This window comes from Panthera uncia, chromosome D1 (genome assembly GCF_023721935.1).
Source record: "Panthera uncia isolate 11264 chromosome D1, Puncia_PCG_1.0, whole genome shotgun sequence".
NCBI lineage: Eukaryota > Metazoa > Chordata > Mammalia > Carnivora > Felidae > Panthera > Panthera uncia.
The window spans coordinates 53,191,110-53,218,020 of NC_064808.1; the positions used below are offsets into that span (position 1 = coordinate 53,191,110).

A 26,911-nucleotide genomic window follows, 5' to 3' on the forward strand; every position below is an offset into this window, starting at 1 on the left:
TCAGCTATTATTAAATAGCTGAAATAAATTTTCTGTCCCCTTTTCTGTCTCTTCTCCCTATGAGATCCCTAGAGTGAAAATGTTATTATACTTGAAGGTGTTGCTGAATTTCTTAAGTCTGTTAATTTTTTTTTTTCCTACTCTCCTGCCCAGCTTGATTGCTTTCCAACACTCTCTCCTCCAGGTTGCTAATACATTCTTCTGTTTCCTCTAGTCTACTATTTACTCCATCTAGTATATTTTAATATCAGCTATTGAGTTCTTCATCTCTAATAGTTCTTTTTTTATGTTTTCTATTTTTTTGTTAAGGGTCTCACTGACATCTCCACTCTTTCTCAAGTCCAATGAGTATCTTTATGACCATTACTGTAAATTATCAGACATATTACTTATCTCCACTGCATTTAGCTCTTTTGCTGTGATTTTGTCTTTTTCTTTCATTTGAGACATATTCTTTGGTCTCCTCTTTCTTTTGTCTAACTCTCTGTGTCTGTTTCTGTGTGTTAGAAAAGTCAGCTATATCTCTTGATCTTGAAGAGATCAAGTAGTGGCTTCATGATGAAGAGGTTCTGGAGTACCGTGCAGTGCAGTGTCCCCTGTTCACCAAAACCTGTTGCTTCAGGAGTGTCTCCAGTGTATGTTGCATGCACCACACTATTGTGGCTAGGCCACATTTGTCTTTAGTCCAGTCGTCTGCAATGGGTCTCTTGGCCTGTTTTGGGCAGGGTTTGGTCTCTGTGTTAGTGGGCCAGTCTGGGGCTGCCTTTGGTTTGAGGTGAGTCAGACGAAGCATTTGCCAGAGATGTAGTAGCACCAAACTGCAGGGTGCTTTCTCTGTGCTGTCCCCTGAGAAGCTTTTGTTGATAAGCGGGACCTGCAGTCAGACCAAATGTCTGCCCTCAGCCCACTGTTTGGGTTGCAGTTGGACTGGTACATATAGTTATCTTCCCCTCTCTCTGAGGCAGGAATCACTTTGGAGTGGTGCTCACTCTTGTTGGGCCTGCTTGTACACTGCTGAGCTTATAGCACTGCTTGGGATGGGATCCAGCCAGGGAAGTACTGGATGGGGGCATTTCCTCAGGAGAACATGAGGTGAAGTACAAGATGCCAGCAAGGCCCACATAGTTTTGCTGTGGGAGGGGACCTAGACCTGAGGCCTGGCTGAAAGGCGCATGTCCACAAGAGAGCACAGGACAGGGGCCGCAGTTAGCAAGTTGAGTGAGTTTTGGCCACTGTGCTGGTTCCTGCAGGTATCTATGTGTCTAGTCTAGAGGGTGGAGGAGAGAAATGGTGCCAGCAAGCTCCTTTGTTCCTGAAGAAGTCTCCTAAAGATCCCTGCCCTCTAGCAAGTACTCTGAGATTAATAAATAAATCTCCTTCCTGTATACCACAGGTGTTTTTCAAATTGCTACTTCTGTGCTATATTTCTGCAGGGCTGTTTGTTGTGCTGTCTCTTTAAGGGCAGGGACTCGGTTTCCTATCCCCCTCCTGGCTCTGCTGAGCCCTCTGATTTTTAAAGTTCCAGGTGTTAAGCGTGGCTGGTTGTAAGAACTCACGAGAGTAGGACCCTCTGATTTTCAAAACCAAATGTTACAGGGATTCATCTTCCCTATGCAGGTTCTCCATGCCTGCGGTGCTTGGTGTGAGGATCTGTTTCTCTCCCCGCTCTGGGCTCCCTGCGTCTGTTCATCCCAATGGATAATCCCATAGGTCCATTTAGCTCCCTACCTTGTCTCCACCCTTCCTACCCTGTTCAATGTGGCCTCTTCTCTACATGTAGCTCTGGAGAGTCCATTCTGCCAGTCTTTGGATCATTCTGGGTTATTTACACTGATCAGGGTTTTATGTAGTTGTATCTGTGGGATGAGGTGAGCTTGGGATCTTTCTATTCCATCTTCCCTGGAAGTCTCAGCACCACACTTTTGATTACTATAGCAACCTGGTAAGTTCTGAAATTGGGAAGTGTGAGTCCTCTTAATTTGTTCTTCTTCCAGATTGTTTTGATTATTGTGTCCCTTGAAATTTCTTATTAATTTTTAAGATGAGTTTTGCCATTTCTGCAAAAAAGGAGTTGTGATTTTGATAAGGATTGCAACTGAATCTGTAGATTAGTTTGGGGAGTATTGCCATTTGTGACTATGAATTGTCTTTTTATGTATTTAGATCCTCCTTAATTTCATTGTTTTGTGGTTTCCAACATATAAGTTTTGTACCTCCTTTGTTAAATGTATTCCTAATATTTTGTTTTGGATACTATTGTGATTGGAATTGTTTTCTTAATTTTCTTTTTGTATTCATTGTTAATATATAGAAATATAGCTGGCTGTTGTGTGTTGTGTGTTGATTTTGTGTCTTGCAACTTGGCTGAATTTGTTTATTAATTTTAATAGTTTTTTGGGGATTTGTTAGGATTTTCTATATATGACTTCTTCTTTTCCAGTTGGATTTTTTTTTCTTATCTTGCTTAATTGCTCTGGATAGAACTTCCAGTACAATGTTGAATAGCAGTGGTGAAATGGGCATCCTTCTCTTTTTCCTGATCTTAGAGGGAAAGTTTTTTTTTTTTTTAATGTTTATTTATTTATTTTGAGAGAGAGAAAGAGAAAGCATGTGTGCATGAGCAGGGGAGGGGCATAGAGAGTGAGAGAGAGAATCCCAAACAGGCTTTGCCCTGTCAGGCGTAGTGAACCATGAGATCATGACCTGAACCAAAATCAAGAGTTGGATACTTAATTGAGCCACCCAGGTGCCCTTCAGAGGGAAAGCTTTTAGTCCTTAATCTTTAAATGTGTGAGCTGTGGGTATTTCGTAAGTGCCCTTTATCATAATGAGTAAGTTCCCTTCTGTTTCTAGTTTGTTGAGTGTTTTTATCATGAATGAGTGTTGGATTTCTCAGATTCTTTTTCTACATCAGTTGAGAAGATCATGTGGTGCATTCTTGGTATAAATCCCACTTGGTCATGGTGTATAATCCTTTTCATATGCTGCAGCATTCAGTTTGCTAGTATTTTGTTAAGAATTTTTATCTCTATCTTCGTGAGGGATGTTAGTTTGTAATTTTATTGTCATGTGTGTGTCCCTTCATGTGTTTGTCTTCCTTTGATACCAAGGTAATGCTGGCCTCATAGGATGAGTTAGGAACTGTTACCTTCTTTTGCTTTTTGAACAATAGAATTTTGGCATAGTTTAAAATGCCTTGAAGTGGGAGTCAGGTGATATAAGATCTATTTCTAACGCTGTTGTTAATTAGCACTGGACCATGGGCACATTACTCTAAGCCTCTGTTTCCTCATGCCCGTGTTTCATCTTTAAAGTGAGTAGTTAAGAGTACATGATTGCTAAAGTCTTTTCAAGCTTTAACATATTTTTCTGTTGTTATTTTATGTAATTCCAAAGGCCCAGATTAAAGCTATGTAATGAGTTTTTAGGAATGTAGATATCAGCTAAATATTATTTAAAATTTTTCGGGGCACCTGGATGGCTCAGTTGGTTAAGGGTCTGACTCTTATTAGTTCAGGTCTTGATCTCAGGGCCATGAATTCAAGTTCTGTATTAGGCTCCACTTTGGGTGTGGAGCCTACTTAAAAAAAAATTTTTTTTTCCAGCAGTGGGAGCTGTTCCACAGTAAAATGAACTGTCTTAGAAAGGAATGATTTTCCTACCACAAGCAGCTGTATGGGCTTTTTTTGTTGTTTTGTTTTTTGTTTTTTTAATTTTTTTTAGAGGGTGGTAAGAGTGCACGCGAGTTGGGAGAGGGGTAGAGGGAGAGAAAATCTTTTTTTTTTTTATTTTAATTTTTTTAAACTTTTTTTTTTTTAATTTTTTTTTTTTAACGTTTTATTTATTTTTGAGACAGGGAGAGACAGAGCATGAACAGGGGAGGGTCAGAGAGAGGGAGACACAGAATCTGAAACAGGGTCCAGGCTCTGAGCTGGCAGCACAGAGCCCGATGTCGGGGTCGAACTCAACGGACCGTGAGATCATGACCTGAGCCGAAATTGGCCGCTTAACCGACTGAGCCACCCAGGCGCCCCAAACTTTTTTTTTTTTTTTAACTCATTTTTGAGAGACAGAGTGCAAGCAGGGGAGGGGCAGAGAGGGAGACACAGAATCTGAAGCAGGTTCCAGGCTCTGAGCTGTCAGCACAGAGCCCGATGCGGGGCTTGAACCCACGAACTTTGAGATCATGACCTGAGCCCAAGTCGGCTGCTTAACTGACTGAGCCACCCAGGTGCCCTGAGAGAGAAAATCTTAAGCAAGCGCCATGCTGAGCCCTACATGGGACTCAATCCCACAACCCTAGGATTGTGATCTGAGCTGAAATCAAGAGTTGTATGCTCAACCAACTAAGCCTCCCAGGTGTCCCACAGGCTATATGTTTTGGGAGGGTTTAGACAACCTCCTGTCAGGGATGTTGAGTAAGGGATTTTTGTGATTTTATTTTTCTTTTTATGGAATAGCCGACTGGGCTTCTTTTAAGTTTTCCCTCTCAGCTGTAAAATCTGTATCCTATCTAATTATCAAAAAAGATGAAGGCCTGTTTTGTTCTTAGAGGATAAAACCAAGCTGTCTAGAGGCAGGGTGAGGTTTTGTTCTGTTTTTATTTTGGTTTTGTTCCGATTATAAATGTTCTACGTGTTATAAAAAATCCAAACAATATATATGTGACATAGAAATCGAAAGTGTCCAGAGAGAACTGCTATTAACACTTTATGTTTATAGATTTTTTCTATGCATATAATGTTTATGACATCCATTAGGTTCTGCAATATTTTCACCTAATACTGTCTCTCAAATACCTATCTATATTAGCATGTCATCCACTTAAATTAGTAATGCATGGTATTCTTTTTTTTTTTTAAAGACAGGCAATTAAAAAAAATTTTTTTAATGTTTATTTTTGAGAGAGCTAGAAAGACAGTGTGAGCAGGGGAGGAGCAGAGAGAGACAAAGACAGAGAATCTGAAGCAGGCTCCAGGCTCTGAGCTGTCAGCACAGAGCCCAATGTGGGGCTTCAGCTTGCGAACCACGAGATAATGACCTGAGCCAAAGTCGGGCACTCAACCAACTGAGCTACCCAGGCTGATAGTATTCTTTTAAATAGTTTTTTTTTTTTTTATGTTTATTTATTTTTGAGAGAGGGAGCGCAAGTGGAGGAGGGGCAGAGAGAGAGGGGAACAGAGAATCTGAAGTGGTCTATGCACTGACAGTAGTGAGCCCGATGTGGGGCGTGAACTCACAAACTGTGAGATCATGACCTGAGCCAAAGTCTGGAGCTCAACCGACTGAACCACCCAGGTAGCCCTCTTTTAAATAGATTTTTAAAAAAATTTTAACCTACCTCTGCTGATAGACACCTTTTAATTAAGTTTATCACAGTTACAATTCACTTATTACATATACATTTTATCTTACATATGTATCTTACGTATATAACAATATACATGATAAACTTTTTACATATATAATATGCATAGCTGTGTAAGCATTTCTGAAAATGAATTCCTAGAAATGGAATTGCCTAGTCAAAAGATAGACACATTTTAATTATTAATGGATCTTGTTGGATTGCCTTCCCAAAAAGTTATAGCAATTTACAGTCCCACCAATAGAAGTTAATGGTGCTGTTACCCAGTATTAAAGAGAATATAGGGAATCATCAGTATTTTTAATAATCTTTGTCAATCTAATAGGGTAAAAATATCTAATTAATCATTTCTTTATTAGTGAGGTTGAGTGTTTTTTTCTTACTAGTCATTTGGTTTCTTCTATCAATTGTTCGTATATTGACTAGTTTTTATATTTGATATTTCAATTACCTTAAAATTTTTATTGAAGTATGGTTGATACAGAATGTTATATTATTTTCAGGTGTTCAACATAGTCATTCGACAATTGCATACATTACACAGTGCTTATCATGATAAGTATATTTAGTAAGTGTCACCATACAAATTATTACAATCTTATTAACTGTATTCCCTGTGTTGTACTTTTATTTATTTATAAATGTTTATTTTGAGAGAGAGAAAGAGAGAGAGAGAGAGAGCAAGCATGCAAGTGGGGGAGGGGCAGAGAGGGGGAGACAGTGAATCCCAAGGAGGCTCCACACTGTCAGCACAGAGCCTGATGTGGGGCTTGATCTCACAAACTGTGAAATCACGACCCTAGCCGAAAGCAGGAGTCAGTCGCTTAACTGACTGAGCTACCCAGGTGCCTCTAAGTTTATTTATATATTTTGAGAGAGAGAAAAAGAGACAGAGCATGTGTGCAAGATGGGGAGGAGCAGAAAGAGGGAGAGGGAGAGGGAGAGGGAGAGGGAGAGGGAGAGGGAGAGAGAGAGAGAGAGAGAGAGAGAGAGAGAATCCTAACCAGGCTCCGTGTTGTCATCAGAGAACCTGACATGGAGCTCAGTTCCAGAACTGTGAGATCATGACCTTGGCAAAATCGAGAGTTGGCCCATTAAACGACTGAGCCACCCAGGTGCCCCTGTTCTACTTTTCAATCTCCTGACTTATTTATTTTTATAACTGAAAGTTTGTACCTGTTAATCCCCTTCATCTATTTTACCCATCCCCCCATTCTTCTCTCCTCTGGCAACCACCAGTTTATTCTCTGTATTTATTATTTATGAGTCTCTTTCTTTTTTGTTTGTTCATTTGTTTTGTTTTTTTAGATTCCACATGTAAGTGAAATTATATGGTATTTGTCTTTCTCTGACTTATTTCACTAAGCATGATACCCTCAAGGTCCATCCATGTTGTCACAAATGGTAAGGGTTCATTATTTTTGAATGGCTGCATAATATTAAACACACACCACACAGTGCATCTCCTTTATTCATTTGTCTATCACTGGACACTTAAGTTGCTTCTATATCTTAACTGCTGTGAATAATGCTGCAATAAACTTAGATGTTGCACTTATCTTTTCAAATTACTGGTTTCTTTTTTAGGGGGTGGGTGGGTGAGAAACCAATAGTGGAATCACTGGATCATGTGGTATTTCTATTTTAAATTATTTTAGGACCCTCCACACTGTTTTCCACAGTGGCTGCACCTAGTTACAGTGCACCAGGCTTCCCTTTTTTTTTTTTCACATTCCTTGTTATTTCTTTTTGATACTAGCCATTCTGACTGTGTGAGGTGATATCTCACTTTGGTTTTGATTTGCATTTCCCTGATGACTAGTGATGTTGAACATCTTTTTGTGTACTTGTTGGCCATCTGTATGTCTTCTTGGGAAAAATGTCTGTTTGGGTCTTCTGCCCATTTTTAATCAGATTACTTTATTCTCCCCCCCCCCTCCTCCTCTGTGTTGAGCTGTATACGTTCTTTATATATCTTGGGTATTAACCCCTTATCAGATATATCATTTGCAAATATCTTCTCCCATATAATAAGTTGCCTTTTCATTTTGTTGATGGTTTCCTTTGCTGTGTAAAACCTTTTTATTTTGTTGTAGCCCAAAGAGTTTATTTTTGCTCTTGCTTCCTTGCCTGAGGAGACATATCTAGAAAAATGTTGCTAAAGCTGATGTCTAAGAGATTACTATCTATGTTTTGTTTTTGTTTTTGTTTTTGTTTTTTAGGAGTATTATGGTTTTCAGGTCTCACATTTAGGTCCTTAGTAATTAGAAAAACACGTGTTAAAACAACAGTGAGATATCACTGTACACCTATTAGATTGGCTAAAAACTAGAAAGCTGGATATGTCCAACTATTGGCAGGTATCAGAGACTTTAGGAACTTTTGTGTGTTCTTTATAGGTCTGAAGACTAGGGCAGGCATTCTGGGGAGCACCGTGGCACTATTCAGTCAGCTGGAATATATACCTACCTGTGGCATAGCCTCAAGGGACACGTGAGAAGGGGTTCATTTAAATGTTAATTATGGCAGTTAATTGAAGAGTTGGAGGCAATCTGGGTATATGTGTCTGAATAAAAAGGTAAAATGTGGTGGATCCAAATCATGATGCTGCCTTGCAGCACATAAGATTTACCCTTAAGGGCTTGTGGATCTTAAAAGCAGAGTACTGAGTGGAAAATGTAACAAACAGAAACAAATTTATTAGTGCCAACTAATCAAAAGACATGCACAAAAAATAGTTTGTAAGAACAAAAAAATAAACATGTTAAACACATTAGAATGTTTGTGGGACAAAGAATGGGAATAAAAAAGAATCAGAACAACTCCCCAGAGAATGTTGTGTAAAGGAGAGGGACGTAGAAACATGAACTGTTTGAGCTTAGCTGTCAGAGCTTTAAAAAAAAAAAAAAAAAAAAAAAAATGGTTCTTATGGCGTGTTGAGGAATGATGGAATTAATTGATAAGTCTCTGTTTCTCTCAAATGAATGAAATATTCTGTTCTTCACTAGTGCTAGTTGGCAGCCCACCCTTTCAGTGGGCACACATGACCATGGAGTGGAAAAACACTAGCTCTGTTCTCCTAGACCAGGTCTCTCAATAGGGAAATTATTCACATTTTGGGCCAGATGATTCTTTATTTTGTGGGGGACTGTCATGTGCACTGTAGGATGTTTAGCAGCATGCCTGGCCTCTACCTACTAGATGCCACTGGCATTTCCTCCCCCAATAATGACAATCAAAAATGTCTCCAGACTTTGCCAAATGTCACCTGGGGAGGAAATTCACCCCTTATGAGAAGCGCTGTCCTAGAGCAGCATGGATGTCGCCAGTCATTAGGCTGATTATGAGCAAGTATGCCAGTCGACTGGTTTCACTGTGAAAAGTATCAAACATCTCCTTGTAACTTAGGAGTTCAAGTCCATCCTTTAAGTTAAAAGAAGAAAAACTTCGTCAAAATTACCTGCTATTTGGGAACAAAAGGTCCTACTGTTCTCTGTATTTCAATGTCAGAGTACTGTTCTTTTCTATAACAGCAGCAGTAGTAATACTACCTTAAGCTGCGTATAGTTTCAATTTGTTGGTATTTTAAAAAATACTTTTCTCATCTGATATCTCATTGTAACCTCATGACAGCTTTATATGATAGTGAGGACAGGGATATATCTCCCTTTTTCAGATTAGTAAACCAGAGGGTAAAATCCTGAAGAGATTTGCCAGGAGCACATAACCATTAAATTGGGGAGCTGGATATAAAACCAAAATCTTATTCTTGGTTAAGCACTCTTTTCATGAGAGGACTCAGCCAATTTTTGAAGTTTCTCAAAAACTTCAGCAAATTGTCAGTTTCTGCCATGGTCATTTCTGTTTTTAACTCCCTTGATTTTTCCTTGATTTTTCCCTTTTGCCCAAATCCATCCTTCCCCATCCCCTTTACTGGCTACATCATATTGCCTCCTCAGCCTTTCCAGCGTTTTATCACAAACTCAGAAGTGAATGGTATCAGGGAGGCAGGACTTGGGAGACAGAAGATCGGGACTGGAAACCTAGCCCAGGCCCAGCTTGCTTTTTGGCTTCTCTCTAGCTCAGTTTTCATCATCTGTTCAGAGTCTAATATTACTTAGTCCTTAGCTCCCTCAGGGAGGTCAGGGGAAGGAGTAAGTTTATGCCTGGAAAAGTATCTATCCTATTTTTAAAGATCTCCAAGGAGAAGCTTTCATCATCTCTATTACTAAACACAGTATCTTTTCAAACTCCTATCCCCTGAACTGCTATTCCCTCCTGGGATGGAGGAGTGGCAAAATCTCCTACGTAGAAATCTTTAAAGTACTATAGATTTGGGGCGCCTGGGTAGCTCAGTCTGTTGAGCATCCAACTTCGGCTCAGGTCATGATCTTGCTCAGGTCATGATCAGGTTTGTGAGTTTGGGCCACATGTCAGGCTCTGTGCTGACAGCTCGGAGCCTGCAGCCTGCTTCGAATTTTGTGTCTCCCTCTCTTTCTGTCCCTCCCCTGCTCATACTCTGCCTCTCTCTGTCTCTCAAAAGTAAATGTTAAAAGTTTTTTTTAAAGTACTATAGATTTTTATCAGACCAACACATTAAGAGGGTGAGTACAATGTGGCTAGAGAATGTGGACTAAGATGGGGAAGGGTGGTGCTAATCAGCTTTCTATGAGAAGGAAAAACTTTCCGTCTCCGACTGTAATAAAAACTTCCTAAGTGTGATGCATACATCAGCTTTCTCTGAGCCTTGCCTACTCTTTAGGCTCATTTCTCACACCTCCCTCAAACGTTAGTTGTATTTTCTCAAATATACCACGTTTCCTTATCTTGGAACACTCATCATGATGCCTTTCTCTACTTACACCTACTAGGCCATTAGGACAGAGATCCAAGGTTGCTTTCTTCAGGAAGACTTCCTTGGTTCCCCCATGTTGAGTGAAAGCTTCTCCTCTACTTTCTTGGCCACCAGGGCTTAATGCATTATAGCACTTATCATACTGCATTATAATTGTTTTTTTCTCCTCAGTAGATTTAAGTTCTTGAGGAAGTTTTGTTTTTTATCTCTGGATTCTGCAGTCCTTACTTAGCATGGTGTACAGTAAGCGCTCAGTAAGTGTTAAGTTACTGCTTGACTGACTCTTGGTGGGAGAGAAGAAGACTTGGGGGAAAAGATGAAATTTTAGTTATTAGAAGAGTAGTTGTAAGAAATAGGAAGTAGAGCGGGCGCCTGGGTGGCTCAGTTGGTTAGGCGTTGATCTTAGCTCAGGTCTTGATCTCAGGGTTATGAGTTCAGGCCCTGTGTTGGACTCTGCCCTGTTTGTGAAACCTACTTAAAAAAAAAAAAAGAAAGAAAGAAACAGGAAGTAAATGTACTGCGTGGCACTCTAAAGGACAAGAGTTGGACCCAGAGGCAGAAGGTACACAAAGGCAGATTTTTCAGGTTGGTATCAGGGAAGAACTATCTAGCACATCTATTAGCAATGGAATGGTCTGCCTCATGTGGTAAGGTTGACTGTGCCAGGGCTGTGGTAGGAGGCAACTGCCAACTAAGTTTCTGCCCTGTAGAGTATTCTAGCAATGTGTGGAGTCCTACTTGATCACAGAACTACACTGAATATTTGAGCTTACTGGGCCTCTGGACAGTCTTCAGATAACTGAAAGTAATAGCTGTGCCTTCCTGTAGTTCCCCAGGCCTGTTATCCTAGGCTTTCAGCTGGTCTTTATGTAATTTGGTTTCTAGACCAAATTTGTAATCCTGGCTGCTCCCTTATGGCCACTTTTCTTTGTTTTATTCTTTGTACATTGTGGTCTCAAGACCTAAAATCCCAGGGCCCTAAGGATGCTTTGACAGAGCAGAGAACAGTAGAGTTGCTTGCTGCCTCGTTCATTCTGGACATACTCCTAGTTAAAAAGCGTAAGGTTGCCTTGGCTTTTTTGGCAGCAGCCCTTTTGGCATATATTCCCTGGCAATTTGTGGTCAACTGAAACCCCTAGATCTGTTCCACATGAACTGCTATTAAGCCATTCCTTTTCCATCCTATACTTGGTAGTTGGTTCGGTTTCATTATATGGTTTTTGTTCTTCATTTTGACTTATTAGCCCTTAGAATCTTAGAGCTAGAAGAACTCTAGAAACAAGCTTTATTCATTTTGGACCTTGCTTGTTTCTTCCATGTTCACTATCTTGTTCTTCCCAGCTCTTAAACGTTACGCTGTCCACAGTTTGGTAAGCAGGTCCTTTGCATTTTCATCCAAATCATTCATGAAATTATTGATCAGAGCTGTGAAGCATATCCCAGACACCTTCCTCCAGTTGACCTCTCTCCATTTATCAGCATTTTTTTCAAGCTGATTGTTCTGTTAGCTGTGAGTCTCGTGCTTTGCTGTACTAGCTGGCTATGTAGTTTTCAATTCATTCTTTATATTCCTTTTCAGCCAAGCATGGTGGGTAATCACTACCCCCACAACATAGGGAAATACAGAAGTGATAAGAATCCCAAAAGCCGGGGCGCCTGGGTGGCTCAGTCGGTTAAGCGCCCGACTTCGGCTCAGGTCACGATCTCGCGGTCAGTGAGTTCGAGCCCCGCGTCGGGCTCTGTGCTGACAGCTCAGAGCCTGGAGCCTGTTTCAGATTCTGTGTCTCCCTCTCTCTGACCCTCCCCTGTTCATGCTCTGTCTCTCCCTGTCTCAAAAATAAATAAAAACATTAAAAAAAAAAAAAAAAAAAAAAGAATCCCGAAAGCCAAAAGCACCACGCATGAGAAGATTGGAAAGGCAGCTGGTGCCCAGGGGAGGATTGATCTGGGGGCTCCTTTCTGATTTTTCATGAATTATAGCTTCTGAGATGAAAAAAATCTAAAAGTCCATTTAAATATCATCTAGCTCTTTTTTTTTTTTTTTAATTTACATCCAAATTAGTTAGCATATAGTGCAACAATGATTTCAGGAGTTTCAGAATTCAAGGAATTTTCCTTAGTGCCCCTTACTCATTTAGCCCATTCCCCCCTCCCGCACCCCCTCCTGTAACCCTCTGTTTGTTCTCCATATTTATGAGTGTCTTGTTTTGTCCCCCTCCCTGTTTTTATATTATTTTTGCTTCCCTTCCCTTATGTTCATCTGTTTTGTCTCTTAAAGTCCTCATATGAGTGAAGTCATATGATTTTTGTCTTTCTCTGACTAATTTCATTTAGCATAATACCCTCCAGTTCCATGCACGTAGTTGCAAACGGCAAGATTTCATTCTTTTGGATTGCCGAGTAATACTGTGTGTGTGTGTGTGTGTGTGTGTGTGTGTGTGTGTGTGTGTGTATACACACCACATTTTCTTTATCCATTCATCCATCAATGGACATTTGGGCTTTTTCCATACTTGGGCTATTGTTAATAGCGCTGCTGTAAACATGGGAGTGCATGTGCCGCTTCAAAACAGCACACCTGTATCCCTTGGATAATAGTAGTGCAATTGCTGGATCGTAGGGTAGTTCTGTTTTTAGTTTTTTGAGGAACCTCCATATTGTTTTCTAGAGTGGCTGCACCAGCTTGCTTTCCCAAAATGTCATCTAGCTCTTATTGTTAGCATCTAACATCAGCATTTCAACTGTATAGCCTTGTGGAGAGATAGGTGAGATAGAGCTATTCTTATTTTCCAGATTGGAGAAGCTGGGATTGTCCCTCAGTAAATGTTTGCAGAATGGATCAATGAATAGGTTTCAGGTTAGTCTTCACTTCAATTTTGTATTTGTAGACTCAGGGAAAGAAAAGTAAATGGCTTTCAGTTTTCCCCTCCAGCTGGTCAACTCCAAGCCCCTTCAGAACTAGACAAGAGCTCTGCCTCTTCCAGGCAGTCTTCCTGATGGCTCTTGCCCACAGTGCTACATCTTTCCGCTGAACTCTCATGTTAGTAATTGATGCTTTGCTGATTGTGCTTGATGGCTGCTCAATTCATGTATTTGTCTCATTATCCCAAATCCTGGAAGAGAAATTAGGGGCAAAAGCTTTCCATTACTTCGTGCACTTGAACAAATGATTTAACCTAATGTGGCTGTGTAAAGTATTGCCAGCAGGTGGCACCAGAGTCCCTGACAGTGTTCTGAAAATCTTGGGTAACTCCATCATTTACATATTGCCAAGCTGCCACTAAAAATGCCTTCCTTAATGAAGAAGCTTCAGTTTACTTATTAAATTAAGCAAAATGCTAATAAATACTATAGTAGAAATCAACTAGGCAAAATTGTAACCTAACAGTTTTGTCATGGGAGGCTATTCTGTTTACTCAGCTGCTTTGCTTTGCCGCTTATCAGGTACTGCTGTCTAGGCCCTGAACAGAATCTGGCTTTCAGGCTTCCCAGAGAGTGTCCAGGTACCTGAAAGTAGCCTCAAATCCTTGGTTTATGTTTTTAGATAATTTATTTTTCCTGGAAAGGAAAATTAAGAATTATAAAGAAATTGCTATGACCCTACCACTTGTTTTCCCCCTGGAGGTTTTGGTGATTTTTAAAATATTGTTTATTGAAGTATATAAGTTGACACATACTTTACATCAGTTTCAGGTTGTACAACATAGTGATTCCACAAGTCTATATGTTACGCTATGCTCGCTACAAGTGTGAGCGTAGTATCCATCTATCACCATACAACACTATTACAATACCATTGACTATATTCCATATGGTGTACCTTTTATCCCTGTGACTCATTCCATAATTGGAATTCTGTATCTCCTACTCGCCTTCATCCATTTGCCCATCCCCCTATCTCCTTCCCCCCTGGCAGTCTTCAGTTGGTTCTCTCTGTTTGATTCTGTTTCTGCTTTTTGTTTGTTCATTTGTTTTTTTTTGTTTTGTTTTGTTTTGATTCTATATATAAGTGAAATCATATGGTATTTGTCTTTCTGTGTTTGAGTTCGCTTAGCATAATACCCTCTAGGTGTATCCATGTTGTCACAAATGGCAAGATCCCCCTCCCCCATTTTTTTTGTTTTTTGTTTTTTGTTTTTTTGGTTTTTTTGAGAGAGCACGAGCAGTAGAGGGAGATAGAATCTTAAGCAGGCTCCGTGCCCAGCTCACAGGCCGACTCAGGGCTCAGTCGCAAGACTCTGAGATTATGATCTGAGCCGAAATCAAGAGTCAGAAGCTTAACCACCTGAGCCACCCAGGTGCCCCAAGATCTCCCTTTTTATGGCTGAATAATATTCCATTGTGTATATGTATGTATATGTATATATATATATACACACACACATATCTATATCTATATAGATATAGATATAGGTATAGATAAAAAGATATATATACACCACATCTTCTTTATCCATTCTACCAGTGAACACTTGGGTTGCTTCCATATCTTGGCTACTGTAAGTACTCCTGCACTAAACATAGGGGTGCAGATATCTTTTCAAATTAGTGTTTTGGGTTTTTTTGGGTAAATATCTAGGAGTGGAATTACTGGTATTTCTATTTTGAATTTTTTGAGGAACCTCCATCCTGTTTTTAACAGTGGCTGCACCAATTTATATTCCACCAACAGTTGTAAGAGGGTTCCTTTTCCTTTTCTTTTCTATTTTGGGGGGGGGGCAAGAGAGTGAGGGGCAGAGAGGGAGAGAGAGAGAGAGTGGGGTGGGGCTTACCCGAAGCGGGGCTCAAGCTCACCCGATGCGTGACTCAAACTCACAAACCATGAGATCATGACCTGAGCCAAAGTCAGATGCTTAACCGACTGAGCTACCCAGGCGCCTCCTCTTCTTTCTTTCTCTCTTTCTTTAATTTATTTAAATGTTTATTTATTTATTTATTTTGAGAGAGGGGGAGGGGCAGAGAGAGTGAGAGACAGAGAGAGAGAGAGTGAGAGAGTTAGTCCCAAGCAGGCTCTGTGCTGTGCTGTCAGCACAGAGCATGAAGCAGGGCTCAAACTCACAAACTGTGAGATCATGACCTGAGCCAAAACCAAGAGTCTGATGTTTAACTGACTGAGCCACCCAGGTGCCCCTTCTGTCCATTTCTAATCAGATTGTTTTTTTGCTGTTGAGTTGTATAAGTGCTTTGTGTATTTTGAATATTAGCCCCTTATCAGATATGTCATTTGCAAATTCCCTCTCCCTTTCAGTAGGTTGCCTTTTCATTTTATTGATGGTTTTATTTGCTGTACAGAAGTTTTCTATTTTGATGTAGTCTAAATAGTTTAATTTTGCTTTTGTTTCTCTTGGCTGACGAGACATATGTAGAAAAACATTTCTGAGGTTGATGTCAGAGAAGTTACTGTCTGTGTTTTCTTGTAGGAGGTTTATGGTTTCAATTCTCACATGTAGGTCTTTAATCCATTTTGAGTTTATTTTTGTGTATGGTATAAGAAAATGGTCCAGTTTCATTCATTCTTTTGCATGTAAGCTGTCCAGTTTTCCCAGCACCAATTTTTTTCATATTTGGTTATTTAAAAAAAAATTTTTAATGTTTATTTCTGAGAGAGAGAGAGACAGAGTGTGAACAGGGGAGGGCAGAGAGAGAGGGAGGCACAGAATCTGAAGCAAGCTCTAGGCTCTGAGCTGTCAGCACAGAGCCTGACACAAGGCTTGAACTCACAAACTGTGAGATCATGACCTGAGCCGAAGTTTGATGCTTAACCAGCTGAGCCACCCAGGCACCTCCCCCCAGCTTTTTTTTTTTTTTTTTTTAATTTACATCCAAGTTAGTTAGCATATAGTGCAATAATGATTTCAGGAGTAGAATCCAGTGATTCATCCCCTATGTGTAACACCCAGTGCTCATCCCAACAAGTGCCCTCCTTAATGACCCTTGCCCATTTAGCCCATCCCCCACCCCACAACCTGTTTGTTCTCTATAAGAGTCTCTTATGTTTTGTCCCACTCCCTGTTTTTATATTATTTTTGCTTCCCTTATGTTCATCTGTTTTCTATCTTAAATTCCACACGAGTGAAGTTACACGATATTTGTCTTTCTCTGATTTCACTTAGCATAATACACTCTAGTTCCATCCATGTTGTTGCAAATGGCAAGATTTCATTCTTTTTGATTGCTGAGTAGTACTCCATTGTGTATATATACCACATTTTCTTTATCCATTCATCTGTCGATTGGCATTTGGGCTCTTTCCATACTTTGGCTGTAGTCAGTAGTGCTGCTATAAACATTGGGGTGCATGTGCCCCTTCAAAACAGCACACCTGTATCCTTTGGATACCCAGCACCAAATATTGAAAAGACTGTCTTCACCCCATTGAATATTCTTGCCTTCTTTGTCATAGATTAATTGACTATACAAGCATGGGTTTATTTCTGTACTCTTTCTTTTGTTCTGTTGATTTATGTGTCTGCTGTGCTTGCTTCAGGAGCACATATACTGAAATTGGAACAATTTATGTGTTTGTTTTTGTGCCACTACCATACTGTTTTGATTACTGTAGCTTTATAGTATATCTTGAAACCTAGGATTGTGAAGCCTCCAGCTTTGTTTTTCTTTCTCAAGATTGCTTTGGCTATTTGGTGTCTTTGCAATTCCATACAAATTTTATTTTGGCTATTTGGTGTCTTTGCATTCTAGTTTTGTGAAAAATGCTATTGGTGTTTTGATACAGATTATGTTGAATCTGTAGATTGCTTTGGTTTGTATGGACATTTTAACAATATTCTTTCAATCTATGAGCATGGAATATTTTCCCATTTGTGTTGTCTTCAGTTTCTTTCATCAGTGTCTTATAGTTTTCATAGTACAGGTATTTCACCTCCTTAATTAAATTTATTCCTAGGTATTTTATTCTTTTGGTGCAATTGTAAATGGAATTTTTTCTTATTTTCTCTTTCTTCTTCATTACTAGTATATAGAAAGGCAACAGATTTCTGTATATTTAATTTTTATCCTGAAACTTTACTGAATTCATATATTACTTCTAACAGTTTTTTATGTATACTATCATGTCATCTACAAATAGTGTTGGTTTAACTTCTTCCTTACCAATCTAGATGCCTTCTATTTCTTTTTCTTGTCTGATACCTATGGCTAGGACTTCAAGTACTATGTTGAATAAAAGTGGCAAGAGTGGATATTCTTGTCGTGTTCCTGATTTTAGAGAAAAAGCTTTTGTTTTTTCACCATTGAGTATGATGTTGGCTGTGGGTTTGTCATATATGGCCTTTACTATGTTGAGGTATGTTTTCTGTATCCCCACTTTGTTGAGTTTTTATCATGAATGGATATTGAATTTTGTCACATGCTTTTTCTGCATCTATTGAGATGATCCTATGATTTTTGTCCTTTATTTTGTTAATGTGGAATATGATTTGTGAATATTTAATCATCCTTGTATCCCCAGAATAAGTCCCACCAGATCATGGTGCACTGTCCTTTGGTCGTTGAATGTGGTTGCTAATATTTTGTTGAGTTTTTACATCTGTGTGCATTCAGGATATTGGCCTATAGGTGGGGTTTTTTTTTGTTTGTTTGTTTGGTGGAGGTTTTTTTGTTTGTTTGTTTGTTTGTTTGGTTGGTTGGTTGGTTTTTGTAGCATCTTTGTATGGTTTTGGTATCAAGGTAATGCTGGCCTCATAGAGAAGCTTTCTTTCCTTTTCTTATCTTTCAAATAGTTTGAGGAAGATAGGTATTAACTTGTCTTTAAATGGTAGAATTCACCTGTGAAGCCATCTGGTCCTTGGTTTTTGTTTATGGTAGGTTTTTGATTATTGATTCAATTTCATTACTAGTAATCGGTCTCATTCTGTTTGTGCCAGGTTCAATATGGGAAGATTGTATGTTTCTAGGAGTTTATCCAGTTTTTCTAGGTTGTCCAGTTTTTTTGGTATATAATTTTTTTGTAGTGGTCTCTTAAGTTCTTTGTATTTCTGTGGTGTCGGTTGTTACTTCTTTTGTTTCTGATTTTATTTGGGTCCTTTTTTTTTTCTTGATGTTTCTGGCTAAAGGTTTATTCAAACAACCAGCTCTTGTTTCATTGATCTTTTCTATTGTTTGTTTGTTTCTTTTGTCTCTCTCTCATTATAACCCCACCACTTTCAATATGTTGATTATTTTGGTTGCCAACTGCAGTCTTTGCTCCCTTATGACAGTTGACTTTATGCAGTTTTGATAATGTGAAGCCATAATAAGAGCTCTCATTTACTGAATGCTTACTATGAATTATGCACTCTACTTGTTTTTTTATATGAGCTATTATATTGAATACTTACATTGTATTTATTACATTATCTATATTAAATGCTTACTTTGTTGGGCCTTGTTCCAAGAACTTTCCATGAATTAATTCACTTAACCTATACAATCTTTTGAGAGTAGATGCTGTTAATCCCATTTTACAGTTCAGAAAACTGAGACTTATCAGGGTTAAGTGACTTGCCTAAGGTAATACAGTAAATAGCTGTATTGAGATTCATATCTAGATCTCTTTAATTCTAAAATCTCTGGTCATTTCAGTGTATTATTCTACCTTGTTTTTCATTCTTTTTTATTTATTTTTTATTTTTTTAAGTTTTTTTTTAATGTTTATTTATTTTTAAGAGAGAGAGAGACAGACCATGAGCAGGGGAGGGGCAGAGAGAGAAGAGACACAGAATCTGAAGCAGGGTCCAGGCTCTGAGCTGTCAGCACAGAGCCCATCGCGGGGCTCAAACTCACGAACCGTGAGATCATGACCTGAGCCAAAGTCGGACACTTAACCAACTGAACCACCTGGGCACCCCTCGTTCTTTTTTTTTTTAATTTTTTAATGTTTATTTTTGAGAGAGACAGAGACAGAGTGCAAGTGGGGGAGGGGCAGAGAGAGAGGGAGATAACAGAATCCAAAGCAGGCTCCAGGCTCTGAGCTGTCAGCACAGAGCCTGAAGCAGGGCTTGAACTTGGGAATGACAAGATCATGACCTGAGCCCATCTCATGCTTAACTGACTGAGTCACCCAGGTGCCCATGTTTAGTCATTCTTTAATGGTTTCTATTTGAACTTTTTAAATTATTTTTTTTATGTTTATTTTTGAGAGAGAGAGACAAAGAGAGACAGAGCACAAGTGGGGGAGGGACAAAGAAATAGGGAGAGACAGAATTTGAAGCAGGCTCCAGGCTTCCAGCTGTCAGTACAGAGCCCGATGCAGGGCTCGAATTCACGGACTATAAGATCATGACCTGAGCTGAAATTGGACGATCAGCCAACTGAGCCACCCAGGCACCCCTCTATTTGAACTTCTAAAAAGCATCTAAAGATTAATAGAATCATTAATCAAAGGTTTGATTTATATTTTTCTCTTGCTGCTAGACTATTAGCTCCTTGAGAACAGGGACTAAGGGTCATGTTTATTTCTGCATTTCTCTTTCCATTAAATGCAAACTAAATTCTTTTTTTTTTTTTTTTTAACGTTTATTTATTTTTGAGACAGAGACAGAGCATGAACAGGGGAGGGTCAGAGAGAGGGAGACACAGAATCTGAAGAAGGCTCCAGGCTCTGAGCTGTCAGCACAGAGCCCGACGCGGGGCTCGAACTCACAGACCGCGAGATCATGACCTGAGCCGAAGTCAGCCGCTTAACCGACTGAGCCACCCAGGCGCCCTCAATTCTTGATGTACTTACTGAACGCTGCCTTCGCTCTCCCAGGAAATCTGAAATACAAGGCTGCTTAACAGAAGAACCTTAGCATGTTAGAACTTGAAGGGGTTTGAAAAATCAAGTCAAGCCTTTCCCTCAAGGAGGAAGAACCTTCCTGGGTGACCCAGTGAGTTGGAGGCAGACAGAACTAGAATCTAGGTCTTTTGGGGTTCTTCTGGACCATCTGGTTTAAAGGGCCTAACCCTGTCCCTAAATTGCTCCCTCTCTCTGTTTCTTCCTTCTTCCTTTTCTTTCCTTTTTCCTTTCTCTCTTTCGTTCATGATGTGAGATGAGTAGCTTTACACCCTTATAGCTTTAAGCCTAAGAGTTACAAAGCAAGGCAATATTTTTTCATTTCTTTTACACTGATGCCTAGACTTATTCCTGATTATGCCTTCGTTAAATCCACAATAGTAGGGTAGTGGGGATTTGACTGCCTAAGGATGTTGGGTGTTACCCTGTATGTAGGGGACCATTAGAGGGTTGTAAGCAAGGGAATGACATGTTCAAGACTATATATTAGAGAGACACTTGGGTGGCTCAGTCACTTAAGAGTCTGACTCTTGATCTCAGCTCAGGTCTTGATCTCAGAGTCGTGAGTTCAGGCCCCACGTTGGGCCATGCACTGGGTGTGAAGCGTACTTAGAAAGAGAGAGTGGGAGGGAGAGAAAAAGAAAGAAAGAAAGGGAGGGAAGGAGGGAGGAAGAAGAGAGAGAAAGAAAAGGAAAGAGAAGAAAAGAAAAGAAAGACTGTATGTTAGAATTACCATTCCAGACTCCTGGAAACGGTAGATTGGAGAGGGAGACACTGAATGCAGGGAGATTGAACAAAGAGGTCATTGCAGTGAGGCAGGCAAGGGCTGGCAAGGGCTCACCTGGAAAGGAAAGAATATATACAACAGTTAGGTGAGGGATGAAAGGGAGGTGTCAGGCATGGTCCTAGGTTTCTAAGTTGAATCACTAAGAGGTGCCTCTGTCCAAATTTGGAAATCTAGGAGAGGATCAGGCTGAAATGGACTCGTGGATAGAGCTACAGAGGGAGCTGGCTAGAGCTGAAGTGCTTGTGTTTGTGTTTCAGATGGTGACCCTCTTTCAGATGTGGGTTGTTCCCCTCTATTTCACAGTGAAGCTGCACTGGTGGAGGTTCCTAGTGATCTGGATCTTGTTCTCTGCTGTCACAGCTTTTGTCACCTTCCGAGCCACCCGAAAACCTCTAGTACAGACAACCCCAAGGTGAGAGATTAGGTAGTGGGGAAGAGGAGCTAGGTTTCCTGAAGCTAATGGGTTGGAATGCATTGGGGTTGGAATGGGTTTAGACTAAAAAAATTGTAACTTTTATTTGCCAAGATTACTTGCTATGGGGTTCCACCAAAACAAGCTGATTGGGAGAACTATCCCCCCTTCACAGATTAAAAATCATAAAATATTTCCCTGTAGCTTACCTTAGAGTTTATATCAAGGTTTATTTATATTAAAAGCAACCAAAATAAGTAAGCAAATTCTGGTGATCATTGTCTCATTTTAAATGTTTTTTTTGTGTGTGTGTGAACCCTTCTCTAATCTCTAAATTAGATTTTCTGTTGTATTCTTTTATAGGCCCTGTAGTTTTCCAACATAGAACTTATCACAAAATATTGAGTGTCTATCTCCCCCACTAAACTATAATTGTGAGATCAGGAACCACATGTATTTTGGTTGTCACTGTATATCCAGGCCCTACCACAGGGCCTGGCACATAGGAGCCTACTCTGTAAATTTTTGTTGAATGAATGAATCTCAGCAAATGTGCAATTTTTCAACAAATAATACTTCCTTCTTGGGTCACAAAGCAGCCCCTGCCTGTATTATTCTTTGCATTTTATCCAAATGCGTTTCTAGTTTGATCCTCCCAACCAGCTTGTGAGGTCATTTAATATCTGTACTTGACAGAGAGAGAGATTTTCTCATTCATTCATTCATTCAACAAGCACCTGCTATGTGTCAGGCCGTGTGCTGAGCGCTGGGGATACAGAACTGGATAAGACATGGTCCCTGCCCTCAAGGAATGCTCGGTTTAATGGAGGAGATGGACAAGAAAGCAGCTGTTTCAGTGCAGTTGGTAAGTGCTGTGAGAGATGTGTGTACGGATCCAGGAGAGCCTAGCAGAGGAAATAGCCAGCCTCCAAGTTGTAACTACCTGAACCAAAGTCTTCCAAATTGCAAGTTGCTCTTTTCCCCATGCATTTTATGTTCTGCTTTACTATATAGGTCTTCCTTTGGCCTTCTGAGTATCATTTTGTATGGTAAAATTGATCTTCAAGGTGAAGTTGGTGATTGAGAAGCTCCTCCCTGGCTATGGTAGTTTACATTAAGGACTGTTAGAAAAGATAGAGGCTCTGGAGCCAGATGGATGTGGATGGGAAACCCCAGCCCTGCCAATTGTTAATTATATGACTTGTTTGGCTTCACCTTTCTGAGCCTTGAATTTTTTATCCTTACAAATGTGATGATAATTGCTACCTCATATAGGGTGATATGAAGACAAAGTGTGAAAAAGCACTTTAAGAATCACTAAGTAACAAACAGTATCAACTTGTAGATAAAATGACTGAAAATGTGTCTATAACATGGGAAGTTTTTTATCACGATAACTAACATTTGATAGTGCTTTATAATTTCAGAGCACTTTCATAAACATTCACGTTTATTCATGTAGCAGTTATTGAGCGTGTATTATATACACCAGGAAATGGGTTCTGTACAATCCATTGAGGAAGGCATCATGGTTTTCCCCTATAATACAAAAAATAAACTTGTCTTAGAGTGGTGATTTGACTTACTTGGAATTACCCAGCTAATAATACTTACTTAATCCAGATTCCACCTAAAATTCCACATCCTTTCCACTATCTCACTCCCATCTGATCAGTGCAAACCCTGGGTAATGGAGCTTTGTGTGGGTTTTGCTTTGTGCAAAATGTTTGGGGCCTTTCCCTTTCTTGAGAACTGATCACCACTTGCTTAGCTGTAGCAGGGAGGCATAGGCAGAGACCTTGAGTTTCTTCCCTGAGGCGGAGCACCGTTGACAGTAACTTGGCCTCAGTAGCCAGGCAAGCTTGAGTTGTTTATTCAAGCAAATTGTTCCTTTGCTCCCACCACAGATAGAGTAGTTGCTCCTGATATCAGGGACCTGCCTCCATAGCATTTAAAAAGGCCCTGCTACATTCAGGGAACCATCTTTCCTCTCTGAACCTGGCTGGGGTCAGCCAACCAGATTTCACACTCCTTTTTATAGGGTTCTAGAGAGCACTGCTCCTCCTCCTCCTTCACTAGCATTGTACAGCCCCACTCCACCACCCCCCCCCACCACCACCACCACCACCACACACATCCAATTCAAAGGTATTCTTTGAGTGCCTCCTTCCTTATCCCTTCTTCTCCAGAAAATCATTTCAGAAGCAAATCCATTAGACACCATTTCCTTATTGGCCTCTGGAAAGGAGCAAAGCAGTATTCAGGTTAACCATGCCCAACTGGAAAAGCCTATAGCTGATTCTACCTCTTATTCATCTTCCCTTGAATTCTCTTTTCTGACGAGAACAACTAGCCTTCCCCACCTATTCCCTTCTGAGCATAGCTGTAGTTAGTATTTTTCACTTCCTTATCCAACTAATCTGAATTTGAGATGACATAGCTGTCTGAGGTCAGCTGTGCTCTTTGTTTGAGGCCAAAACCTCCTTTTAAGGCTCTCTTTTCTTTGCTTGGTCTGGGACCAGGAAAATAGCACTAGCTCCCTGGTATGTGGAGGTGTTTCTACCGTTAAGGGAGTGACCAGCTCCATTACAGTAACAAGTTGCTCAGTAAGTCCTAACCAAAGAACCTGCTCTCTCCATTGATGTGTGAATAAGAGGTTCTGGTAATCCAGAGGCCCCTAGGCCAGAGTTTCTGTGTCAGCTGTGCTAATATTCTTTCCTTTCTCCAGGTTGGTTTATAAGTGGTTCCTGTTGATCTATAAAATCAGCTATGCCACAGGCATTGTTGGCTACATGGCTGTCATGTTTACCCTCTTTGGTCTCAATTTATTATTCAAGTAAGTATCCTTTGCTTTTGTTTTTGCTTGTGTTTGGGGAGGAGGGGCCGGTATGATGTACCTTTCTTCCTGGAGCAAGTCCTAGATATTAACAAGGGGGACATGGCACCCAGGATAGGACACTTGGGCTTTGGGGAATAGGGGAGGGTGAGCCCTCCCTGATTTGCACTGGCCAAGAGAAAGGAGTGTCTGGACATACAGAGTTAGAGTCCCAAATCATTGGTGATATTTTCCAAGAATCTATATTGTAATGAAAAAGTATTAAAAAAAAGTAAGCATAATAATGATTATAGCCAGTTACCATTACTCCATTCATCACTGTAACAGAGCCATTTTCCTTGTCCATGTTTGTACTATCGCAGCGTCCACTCTACCTGAGTGGTCTTATGTTCAGGGAGACTAGGAGTTGGCAAACTGTCCTGTGGGCCAAATTGGTCTACCTCCTGTTTTTTTCTGAGGTAAAGAAAGTTTTTATTGTAACACAGCGATACTCATTTGTTTATGCATTGTCTATGCTGTTTTTGTAATAAAACTATAGCAGCAGAGTTTAATATTTGTGGCAAATACTATTTAGGTCACAAACCTTAAATACTATCTAGTCCTTTACACAAAACGTTTTTTGTCAACCCCTAGACAAACTCATGTGACACAGTTGGCAACACCTGGCAGTAGGTTCGCCCAGAAGTATACAGGGCGGGAAACAGCAGAGCGGTGTCCATAACAGTCCTTACAGTAGTTCCAGGGCTGGGATGTGAGGGAATGAGACCACCCAGATGGCTGTGGGAAACACCCTACCTCAAAAGCTTTCCCTCGCCAGTTTTAAGAGTCTCCCAGTTTAGATGCAGTATACTAATAAAATTGCTGCCTTGTAACGTAGCTGACATTCCACTTTTATCAGATTTCTAAGGGCACACTTTTTTAGAAAGTTAACCTGTGGGCATTTAACCCCCGCTCCATTGTTGGGCACTTAGGGTGTTTTCCAGTTTCGGATAACATTGTTTTGTTGCTTCCTAAGGATATATTACCAGGAGTCAAATTCTGGCTGTTACTCCATATTGTCATAAGATTTCAAAAAGATTCGTGTCAGCGTACAAGCCCCCTCACTCCCAGTTGAGGCAGAAGCCAAGAAATCCTGGACTCTGAGACTGTAGGGTACAGTAAGTAAGGGCAGAAGAGAGTGGAAATGTGGTCTCATGGCTGAGGTGATGGGACTGTGGGCTGTGGATCATGAGGAATCCTAAGCCTAGGACAGTGCACTTGAAGTTACAGATTTAGGATTCAGATTTAAAGTCAGCACCACTGGACTCTCCCAAATCTGGCACACTGTAGGCAGGAGCCTTTTTTTTTTTTTTTTTTTTTAAGTTTATTTATCTACTTAGAGAGCTGGAGAGGGGCAGAGAGCAGAGAGAAGGAGAAAGAGAGAGGATCCCAAGCAGGGCTCAAACCCACGCACTGTGAGATCACAACCAGAGCCAAAATCCAGTGTCAGACGCCTAACCGACTGAGCCATCCAGGTGCTCCAGGAGCCTTTTTGAAACTGAAAGGAGTAAGCCCTACTTTATATAGTGAGAGGATACTGTGGAATTCTTTCTTCCAGGGGTAGTACAGGCTGCAAGCAATAACAGGCTCCACAAGGATTTATAGGAACTCATTGGAATAGAGTCTAACATGTCCTGTCAAAGAAAACCAAGATATTTCCAGATATCTTCCTAACCTGTGTGGTTAAAAAAACAAAAATCAAGATTCTGCATTGTACTAAAGATGGCTATTCTTAAAAAATTTTTTTTAAATGTTTGTTTATTTTAGAGAGCATGTGTGAGCGGGTAGAAGGGCAGAGAGAGAGGGCTCTGCCTGAAGCAGGCTCCAGGGTCTGAGCTGTGAGCACAGAGCCTGATGTGGGGCTCGAACTCACAAACCACGAGATCATGACCTGAGGCCAAAGTCGGATGCTTAACTGACTGAGCCACCCAGGCTCCCCAAGATGGCTGTTTAAAAAAAATTTTTTTTAACGTTTATTCATTTTTTTGAGAGACAGAGAGTGAGTGGGGGAGGGGCAGAGAGAGAGGGAGACACAGAATCTGAAGGAGGCTCTAGGCTCTGAACTGACAGCACAGAGCCCGATGCGGGGCTCCAACCCACGGGCTGTGAGATCATGACCTGAGCCTACGTCGGACGCTTAACCTACTGAGCCACCCAGGCGCCCCGTCTGTTCTTTTAATTACAGTTCTTTTTTATTTGCATAAACTATACCAGGAAGAAAACAATTGAGGGGCTTGACCATTTTTATGCTACTAATCAAGTTAATTGGTATAAGATCATGATGTCTAGTTACTAGGTTAAATATTACATGATTCATGAGTAAACTCAACTTTTTAAGATAAATATAATTTACGACTTTAGGTGAACACATACAGTTCCTGGTACAAATATTTTTAAAAAGGTTGTTTTCTATAATAAACATTTAAAGACTGAAGGTTGCAAATTATTAGTCCTTGGAATTATTAAAACAAGCCTCCTAATATACAGATAAGATCTTTGTCCTTCTTAGGAAGTAGACTTGAACCAAAATTTAACTTTGATGACATGATACAGAATATGTATAGATACAACCTAAAATTTTATGGTAACTGGTATGTATGTATTTACTAATTGACTGACTTTATCTTTATTTCTAAAGGTGTGGATGGCAAGCTTTTTCTGTAAAGGGCCAAATCAGATTTTAGACTTTATGGACAAAAGGCAAAGTCTAGGATAATATGTAGTATAACAAGAGGGGAAACTCTTCCCTTGCCCTACCTTGTTTGAGGGTTGGGCTGTCTCAGATGGTGGGCATGCTTTGTGCCCACTTGCCATCAGACGAGACATTCTCAGAAGGAGGGGC

At 40.3% G+C, this 26,911-nt stretch overlaps 1 protein-coding gene across 3 annotated transcripts in view; it reads left to right on the forward strand.

The window, feature by feature from the left end:
- RNF121 (ring finger protein 121) overlaps window positions 1-26,911 on the forward strand; it is an 82,690-nt gene that overhangs the window by 41,740 nt on the left and 14,039 nt on the right. For all 3 annotated transcript variants that reach the window (XM_049651741.1, XM_049651751.1, XM_049651732.1), the window contains exons 4-5: window positions 21,040-21,194; window positions 23,923-24,030. In XM_049651741.1, coding sequence (XP_049507698.1) covers window positions 21,040-21,194; window positions 23,923-24,030 — 263 coding nt within the window. The remainder of the gene's footprint in view (window positions 1-21,039; window positions 21,195-23,922; window positions 24,031-26,911) is intronic.